General features: G+C 36.9%; 1 protein-coding gene across 5 annotated transcripts in view; it reads left to right on the forward strand.

Annotated features, from left to right (window-relative positions):
- The window catches only part of Cobll1 (cordon-bleu WH2 repeat protein like 1), a 176333-nt gene extending 168071 nt beyond the window's left edge, over nt 1–8262 (forward strand). For 4 of the 5 annotated variants that reach the window (XM_045147258.1, XM_045147259.1, XM_045147260.1 and 1 more), the window contains 2 exons: nt 1387–1563; nt 7026–8262. In XM_045147258.1, the coding sequence (XP_045003193.1) occupies nt 1387–1563; nt 7026–7112 (264 nt within the window). In that variant the 3' untranslated portion in view covers nt 7113–8262. Of the gene's footprint in view, nt 1–1386; nt 1564–7007 lie in introns of all 5 variants that reach the window. The other variant, XM_045147262.1, reaches the window with a different exon arrangement.
- The last annotated feature ends 2083 nt before the right edge of the window (nt 8263–10345 follow it).

The raw sequence follows: 10345 nt of genomic DNA on the forward strand, positions 1-10345 counted from the left end.
TTTTCCAAACATCCCTAGAGTAAGAGAGCATGGATCATACTGCTAAGTAAATATTTTTCTGTAACTGTAGAACAATATTTATCTTGAAGAATATTTCCTCATACATTTCACATTTGTGCTCATTACTTTGATGTGGTGTCAAGAAGTGATGTAAAATGTGGAGGTTAATGCTTGACTTGGAAATACAGTCTGCATTTCTTCCCTTGAGATGGATTTCCATTCCTCAATAAAGGAAGCATGATTTACAGTTTGAGTCATTTAGCTCAATTTGTTTGTTTTTGTTTTTATTTTTCGAGGTAGGGTTTCACTCTGGCTCAGGCTGACCTGGAATTCACTATGTAGTCTCAGGGTGGCCTTGAACTCACGGTGATTCTCCTACCTCTGCCTCCTGAGTGCTGGGATTAAAGGCGTGTGCTACCATTCCCAGCTCATTTAGCTCAATTTTAAAGTTAAAGATGAGGGGCTGGAGTGATGGCTTTGTTGTCAAGGTGCTTGCCTGAGAAGTCTGAGGACCTACATTTGATTCTCCAGTACCCACATAAGCCACATTCACAAGGTGGTGCGTGCATCTGGAGTTTGTTTGCAGAGGCTAGAGGCCCTGGCATGCCCATGGCCCTCCCCCGCCACAGTCTGCTTCTCTGTGTGTCTCTCTCAAACAAACAAATAAAAAGGCCCCTTAGCCTTTACAAAAACGTTTAAAAAATGAGTATTTGGCAGTTTATAAAATACATTTCAAAGATTATATGTATAATGCCTGTCAAATCAGTTGCTAAGTATTCCTTCCTAAGAAGTTTATTTAAATTTTTGATCATTCAATTTGAGAAATCCCTAACATTTATTTTTTTGTCTTTTGGAAAATACCTGGCAAACCTGCTCAGTACATAGTTCCCGTGCTTCCAACAACGTAAAATGTTGAATGAGTGAATGTTGCAGAGTATCAATGTTCCTTTATGAGAAGATACTCTCCATGTAACAGTAGGAAGTAGTGATTCCTGCTTTGTTCCTTCCCAACGTGATAGGTTGGAATCATGAGCTAGTTCTCAGTTTATGGACTTCATGAGTTTGGCTCTTTTAGCAGCTGTAGGTATTGGTAAAAATCAGCATTCTTTGACTGAAGCGCAGTAAAATGATCACTGTGTTCATGAAACACTGGGAGGGGCCACCTTTCTTATTTTGTAGCTTTTGAGCTGAGGAATGAAGGTAAACACCCACATCACCCAGTTTGGCTGTAGTGGCAGAGGCTGCTGAGTGAGGAGAAGCAGAGCTGCATCTTACTGCCGGTGGGGCAAAGGTTCTTAAGGAGCTGTTGATGATCAAGATGCTTTGGGAAAAATGGCCCATTCTTCTCTTGGAATTCATATAAATACCCTGGCTTTATTTTTGTAGCAAAGTAAAACTGCACATAATGGACAGAACTCTCAAATCCCGAGCCCAGCTAACTGCCCATCGTTCACTCTTAAGAGACAGAGTTCTTTAACATTCCAGAGCTCTGAACCAGAACAGATCCGACAGAGTTTGCTGACCGCAATCCGTTCTGGAGAGGCTGCTGCCAAATTAAAAAAAGTAAGTGTTTCTTATCAGATGTGTGACAATGGGCTGTTTTCAACATTGCCAAACTATGGGGAAAATTTTCTTCTAGCATTTAAATATGAATAGAGAAGATGCCAGAAGTGACTTTTGGATAGCAGGGGTCATTTTTGAATACACTGAAAGAGTCCAGAGTCTTGCACATGCTACAACTGTTTTCCACAACTGGGTCAGGTAAAGAACATGATTGTAACTCATTGTTATAAAACTGTATATAGAAAGCATTGAAGGCTGTTACTATAAATCAGTTATGTTAACACAATAAGAAAGCTGCTTTTGTTAATTTCTTAGGTTAATATTTATTTATTTGCAAGGAGAGAGAGAGAGAGTGGGAAAGGGAGAGAAGAGAAAGCAAGAGAATGAGAATGGGCACACACTAGGGTTTCTTGCTATTGTAAGTGAACTCCAGACACACGTGCCAGTATGTGTGCTTGGCTTTACCTGAGTACTGGAGAATTGAACTCAGGCTAGTAGGCTTTGTAATCAAGTGCCTTCAACCACTAAGGCATCTCCCCAGTCCAAGAAAGATTCTGTTGAAAATTATAGAAAAGGACTTTTAGTAGTAAGAACCTGTTCTTAGATATCTTTTCCAGTGACTAAAGTAACTACCGTGTGTGGGGTTTCAGGGACAACTTTTAGCTTAACTGTTTGTGTGAGTGAGTGATGGTTATCCCTATCCCACAGTACTTGGCATTCCTATATGGGCAAACATAGGCAAAACATTAGGTGGTTTCAGGAATGAGAGAAACAGGAAAGGATAATTCAGGAGCCGGTTTCAATTTTGTAGATAGGGCTTATGTTTAGGTGTCAAGCAGCAGAAAAGTTACTATAGCTTTAAATATGACAAGTATATTTTAAGAGGGAAATATGCCCATGTCAGTAAGTTACAAATTCCTATTTATGAATTTTTTTTCTAATTCTAATTTTGTAAATTAAGTATGAGTTCCAAACCAGTTGACATCAATTAAAGCTTTCTCAAACAAATCCGATAGGCAAATATTTTTTTAGGTGCAAGGGATACAAAGCTGAATAAAGCAAAGCTTCTGCTTCTATGTGGCCTGGGCTTGAAAACAGTGGTGCACAGGAAACCCCAGTGACCATGCAGAAATTGACTGCAATGCTTTTACACTAAATCAATGAGTAGATGAATCACTTTTTTTTTTTTTTTTTTTTTTTTTTTAGGTAGGGTTTGACTCTAGTGTAGGCTAATCTGGAATTCAATATGTAGACTCAGGGTGGCCGCCAACTCATGGCAACCCTCCTACCTCTGCCTCCCCGGAGTGCTGGGATTAAAGGCTTGTGCCACCATGCCTGCCTAGATGAATCACTTTTAATGAACTAATTGCACATTCCTGTGCATTAAATCACAAATGCCTTTTAGGCTGACAGAATGGTACCAGCTGGTGGCTGTATGAGTGTTTTGTCATTGGCTCTGATTTGGTAGTCCTTTCACACTGGAGGGGATAAAAAAGCAAAACCTCTTATTGCTTCCAGACTTAGCTGGATGTAAGACAACACAGAAAGAGGCCTAAATATGACCCTAAAATTGTATCCCATTTAAAACTCATTACTTTAGATTCTGTTGAGTATAAAATGTTCTCTTTGAGTAGGAAATAACTGATGGCTCTGAGTCTGTAGAATGCCAACTCACAGTTTTTAAATTAACATTTCCTATATAAAATCCACTTTATTTCACCAGAACTGGGCATTAGGCATTATAAAATTCCCAGTTGCCACACTCCCCACATAGTTTCAACTCTTGAAATTATAAATTATATACTTTAAAAATTCCATTTTGTGGGGCTGGAAAGATGGCTTAGTGATTAAAGGCACTTGCTTGCAAAGATTGACAGGCTGGGTTTGATTCCCCAGTACCCTTGTAAAGCTAGATACACAAGGTGGTGCATGTGGCTAGAGTTCATCTGCAGTAGCACTAGGATGTGGTATGCCAATCCCCCCCCACACACACACACTTACATATAAATAAATATATTTTTTGAACATTGCATTTTTGTACACCAAGTCTTCTATCTGGAAAAAAAAGAGCTCTTGACATATCATGTTAATAGCTCCAAAAAATATAACTTTAGTATCCAAAAAGAGGAAATAGTAGTGTATTTGAAACAACAGACAACATTCTTGGGTCAAATTTTTTAAATGCAGTTAAATGAACAATGTGGATAGAACCATGTGTGTAAAGCTTGAATGCATATGAAACTAGTTTACATTAGTAATGGTGCCAGCTGGCAGTGCTTCTGAGAAGCAAGGGAGGTGGGCAGGAGGCATGGCTCAGGGCATCTAGCCACTGCAAAAGAACTCCAGACATATATGCCACTTTGTGCATCTGGCTTATGTGGATACTGGAATCAAACTGGGGTCCTAAAACTTTGCTGGCCAAGTGTCTTAACCATTAAACCATCTCCCCAGCTCTGAAGTCTGATAGCTCTTTTATAGATTAACAATAATGCCAAAAGTATGTGCAGTAATCAGTACTGTAAGTTTAGACTGATCATCAGAAAGTTGGCTCCATGTTCTCCTATAATACGAAACTCACATATTCAATTTAACTGTAGGTACCAACCTGCCATGTGGTTGTGTTTCAAACCCTTATAGTTCATCTTCATTATAGCAGCCACCGCACTTTAGGCAATAGTTGATAGCTGTCATGTGACTATGGCTGTGAACACATGTGACCTTCCATATTTCCATCCATAACTCCCACATCACCTAGGTAGCCATACAAATATGATAGAAAGCTTCAGTAAATCTAGCTTGATACTGTAAAATTGTGCTTGATGTGAAAATTTATCTATGAATTAGCAAGATATTCATAGAGAATACAATTAAATAATCCATTGTTAGCCTGTGTTAACACAAGGGCATTGGCTGCTCTCAGCACTTCATGGCACCTCAATACTAAAACGAGGGTATTGCATCACTATAGATCAAATGCAGCTTTTTAAAATAAAAACATGGTATTTCATGTTTGATATTAGGATTTTCTAAGAATATAAAATTTTTATTCGACTAAATACATATATGTAAGTGAAAAAAATTGTATCATGCAGAATTTTACTGGCTTGTTTTGCTTCATTGAGTTTTGGATTTTTCACTGACAGTTCTCTCTCTGAGTTTTCAGTAAAAATATTTAAAAAATTTTATAGTCACAGTCATTATTTAATCAAATTTTGTGAATATTTCTGAAAGTGTCAATGGTAGATGATCAATTATAGACACTCCCATCAAGTTTTTAAATGTAATTGCTTAAAAGTACCTCTGTTGTAAGTACAATTATGTACATTGTTTTAAAAATTACATATTCCCCTATAAGTGTTTATAAAGTACCTAATTCCACAAATATTCACTTAATGCTGACTACACTGTGCTAATATAAACATTTGTATAAAATAGCATCCAATTAGATGAAGATAACTGGTCCCAGAATTTGAAGATTCATGGACTAGCATTTTAATGATGTCTTCTCATGTTAATATATTTTAAATATCAAAAGAAATTCCATTTTTCTCCCAAAGCAACCATTCCTTGTTATTTATGAGACAGTGCAGACCAGAGTGGCCATGCACTCCCAGTCCTTCTGCCTCAGTGCCTTCAGTGCTGTGTAACCTACCAGAACACATTTGTGGTATATTCATGTGCTTAGTTTACAAAGAAGGAGCCATCCAGAAATCATACATGAACATAAATCTGTCTTTGAAGTGTATCTAATCATTTATGTCTATACCACTTATTGTGATAGCATTTGTCTATAGGAATGTTGACATTTGCTACATATTGGTGGACATTTAACTGGATTCTGTTTATAGTGCTATAGTAAACTTGTTTTACTTGTAGCTAGTTAGAGCATTACATGTTTTTTCATGAGTAAAGTAATTTAAAGAATTATGAGAACTGCAATTTTGGCATGGATAACAGAAATAACTCTTCTGCACACAAAGGCTTTAGGAACCAAAGTTGGGGAGAGAGAAGTCCTCCTCTGCAGCTCTCTTGGCAGTATAGGAAAAGAGGCCCATGGAGATGCTGAGCTGGGTGCTGAGGAGTCCCCTGGCCCTGCCGAAGGCTCTTAGCTATAGTGTTTCAGGTGTGAGAATCAACCACACCTCTCTGAGACTTCCTAAAGCCTTCAGGGAATTTCATTCCTGCAGATGACCAGATTTCTATTCAGTAAAAGGCAAGCTATAAGGCACAGAAAAATCAAATTCAAGCTCTACTTGCCAATTTCCTTTTCCTTTTCACTACCTCTAGTGATAGGATATCTGTAGTCATCTGTCCTTCAGGTCCCATATGAAGATGATATTGCTTGGGTGTGAATCTAATCTAGTCGAATTGTAATCTACAGGTAAAAGTTTTCCTAAAACATTTTTATTTTATATTTAATAGGTCAGCATCTACATATTTGTTATGCAGGACCCACATGTTATTTTTTTGAATATTCTCTTAAGGCTAGATATTCTCATTCTTTCTCTCTTTCCATATATATATGAGCAGGGTCTCACTGTGTAGCCCAAGTTGGCCTCAAACTTACAGTCCTCCTGCCTCAGCGTCCCTAGTGCTGGTTTTTATTATTATTTTTATTTTTTATTTATTTGAGAGTGACAGAGAGAGAGAGAGAGAATGGGCACACCAGGGCTTCCAGCCACCGCAAACGAACTCCAGACGCATACGCCCCCTTGTGCATCTGGCTAATGTGGATCCTGGGGAATTGAGTCTCAAACTGGGGTCATTAGGCTTCACAGGCAAGTGCCTAACCGCTAAGCCATCTCTCCAGCCCCATCTAGTGCTGGGTTTAAAAGCATATGCCATCATTTCTTTCTTCAATATTTTTTCCACAAAAGGTTTGCAAACAGCAATTTTTCAAGTTAGGTATTTATAAATTGAGAAAAGCTTGTAACACTCCTTGTGCCACATTTTCTTTTGGCCAAACCCAAAGTCATAGATCCAGCTTTGTTCAGCCTGTCATGTGAAAGCATTTTTAAAGAGTTTGGTTTGTTCCATTTATTTTTAACAAATAAGGAGTCACTGAGAGGAAGACTTCAAGATAATATATAACATTGGTACAAAATTTGCAAAAATCACTGCTTTGTGAAATTTGTTGTGGTGTTTCAGAGCTCTTTTGTGAAGCCAGAATTAAACTAGCTAAACATGCTCTTGGCCAGCTCAGCCTACAGTTTGTCTGTCTCCCATCCTTTATGTTGGTGCAGTAACTTCATGCAGCCTGAGGTATGTTAGAGGGCTATGTAACTTGCTTGTTGTGGAAATAGCATCTCTCATCTTTAATTTCATGATAGAGTGAACATTTAATTGTTTATAAGTTATTGAATAATACTGAATGCTAGCATTGAGAGCTAAGCAGAAGTTAAAATGTGGTAATTATTAAAACTGAAAACCTGATGGGTGCAAAGTGTGCTTTTTCCCCTTAGGTTACTGTTCCACCAAATACAGTGTCTGTAAATGGAAAGTCACGACTCAGCCACGTCATGCCCTCCATAGACCAGGATGGCCCTTAAATGTTGTCTTGACCTACTGCATATCACCTCTTCTCTTCACGGACCAACTTTCTGCCAAGGAGGAATGTTGGCAAATGTATATCCAGATGGACACTAATATATTACCTATTAAAGTATAAGCATTTGTGTTATGGATTTTAATGCCAAAAGAATTACTAGAATTTATAATTTATAATTTTTGTTCTTTTTGTCTTAAGAGCTAAATATGCTGCTTTAGAACCTTGAAATGAGGTGTAAAAGACTTTCATTTTTTTCCGAATGAGAAATAATCATTCTTATTGATTTCTCTTACTTGACGCATTGTTACAACATTGAGGAAAAAAGTATAAATTGAGGTTTATAAACATTTGTATGGCACATAAATAGACAAACAGCCAACACTTGTTGCTTTGATGTTACAGTTCAAAGGATTTACGTTATAGAAAAGTTTCTTTTTTGCTAAAAAGAATGATCCCAAAACACGAGTAATATCAAATGAGTTTATCCAACTCAATTTTCCTTGATGATTCATTTAGTTTCTTACCTGTTTACTTACCTTCTTCATTCTTTAATTACAAACCAGTGTCAAATCTAGAGGAAACACTATGTTAGTAATTTTAACATAGAACACTTTTTAATCTTTAGAGCTTAAATTGCACAAAGAGAATTTAAAATGTTTTCTGTATATAATGATGACATTGTCAAAGATATTGTATAATTTACATGCCGGAAGCCTTAAAAACATTCCTGTGAAAATGTTGATATATTGTGGCAATTATTTTGTATTTGGTATCTAGAGATGAATAGGGTTAGTTTGTGTCCATATTCAAAACTTTAATGACTACTTGGAAGTTCCCCAAATCCTACTTTTGATTCAAATAAAATGATAGCCATTTGTATAGTTGAGATGCTAGTATTCTAAATAATAATATATACCTGAAAGCCAAAATAGTTAAGAAAATGTGTATGCTTGATAGGCTAAGAACTGGCCTGGGGATATAGAATTTGTCGGTGTCCTGAACCTACTTCATGAGTTCAGTTGCTCATTAATTCCAAAAGCTTTGTTCAAACAAGCTGACACTAAGTTGGTTTTCACTAAAACTATTGGGGTTTCTGCCATTTTGAAAAAACATGTCAATTTTTTTCTTATTTAATAAAAGCAAATTCTATATCTGGTCTGTTTTTTATGTGGTCTGTGTCAACCAGCATATCTGTGTACCTCACCAATATACATGTTTTTATCAACCACTGAATATGTAAGTAATAATAATGTTTACTGGTAATGGAGGTTTCTTAATGGAAGTGTCCCCCCTGACTTCCTGCCTCTAGTACAAAACATAGTTAATTATCACAAGGGCATCATAAGTGCTGAATATTGCCACTTTTTCTCTTGAGTTAGACTTGGAGTGAGACCTTCATACACAGGGAATTTAATGTCATTGTAAACCAGCAGAGAAAGTACTAAGCTTTTGAAAATTTGTGTTCCAATAATTATCTATTTGGAAAAAATAACAGTTCTACTTCAAGCTACAAATATACGTGAGTTGGACTAAAAGTAATATTTAAGACTTAGAAGAATATACTCAGTGCTTTCATACCACAGCATGTGAAAACTTGTTTAAAACACATAATACATAAATGTCCTCTGAAATGTAAATTTTATGTAAGTGCTATGAAGGCAAATAGATAAGTCACAGCAATAAAATGTTTTAAACATATAAAACATATTAATGTGTGAAAGAAGGGAGTCCAAAAGGCTAACATTGAAAAATACTTACCATTTATAATCAGGAATATAAATACTAAGCAATATGAAGGACATATGCAAGAAGGTACCATATTAGCAGATATGCAAGTTTTAAAATAACTCATGTTGTCAATCGCCTGAAATGGCAACAGTGATGACTGATATGGGATGTACTGGCTTAGTCAGTTTTTCAGTATCTAGTAGAGTAAATCCCTTACCTGTTATCTCAAAAATTGCCTAGGCATGTGTAAAGGAGTCATGTACAAAAATATTTATGATAGCCTTATGTATAACAGAAGAAATGGATCCCAACCAGTGCACCACACTGGTAAAATTTTCACATGATATTCTTTATGCAACATCAAAATTATTTAGAGTCCTAGGTCAGCATAGCTATGTCTCAGAAATAACAAGTGAGAAAAGCAAGTTGTGGCACAAAATGTATTTCACAATACCATTTATATAAAACATACAGTATGGATATATGTATGTATACAGTATGGCTAAATACGTAAAAAATGTAAGATGTACACACACATTTGCTGGTGATTACCTGTGGAAACCAAAGAGAAAAAAATGAAATTTACAGGAGCTATCTGTTGTTTGCTATATTTTATTTTATAAACTATTATTTGAAAGTAGTTGCCTGTTGCATTCTAGATTACCATATACTTTTGTATTAATGTTTTATAGGTCACATGCAGCATAGGAGATATGAGTATGTCTTGCCTACACGTGGGGGGGTGAGAGATACAGGAATTTGGGGTGTCTTTGAGAGTACTGAAGCCTTTCTTGACTCTTGGGTGGGTTATTACTCAGGAGCTCATGTGCCAAACATTCCCAAAGTTCCACTGAGTCAGTGGCCTTCTGGGTGCTTGTCTTATGAATTTTGACAAACAAAACCCACAGACCAGAGGATAAAGTTTAAAATGATTTTTTTTTTTTTACCACAAAGCTTATAGAGGTAAAGCTTTATAAAACTTTAAGAGAGGGAAAGAATACAGAGCTCTTGTATGGCAGGAGGGGCTTTCTGAAAATTGAAAAGCCCACACAGAGACCCAGATCGAGTTTTTTAAGGGAGCTTGCTGGATGGAGGACTGAACTGGTCAGTTCAGTCCTGACGTGTGTCTGGTGTCTGGATGTCATCAGGTTCTCAGTAGGGACTAATCCCTCTTCTAAGGAAAGAGAAAACTAGAGGGACTTGTTCACTTCCTTTGCTGAGATTTTAGAGGAAAAGAGACAAAGGAAAAATTAGGCTCAAGAGCACACCATGCTTTTACTTTGGAGACACTGTCAACCCTAAATTATCTCATATATACATATATGTGTCCATGTGACACTCAATGTGCTTGCAGGTGGCATGATACACTCACCAGCGGTGGCTTGAGCAGAACATTAGGTGTCTGTTCCATCACTTTTCTGCTACACTCATTGGATCTGGAAGTTCTTACAGATTCTGAGCTTGCTTTCTTTTTTTATGGTGAGCTCTCATCTCTGCTCCTGTACA

Source organism: Jaculus jaculus, chromosome 4 (genome assembly GCF_020740685.1).
Source record: "Jaculus jaculus isolate mJacJac1 chromosome 4, mJacJac1.mat.Y.cur, whole genome shotgun sequence".
Taxonomy (NCBI): domain Eukaryota; kingdom Metazoa; phylum Chordata; class Mammalia; order Rodentia; family Dipodidae; genus Jaculus; species Jaculus jaculus.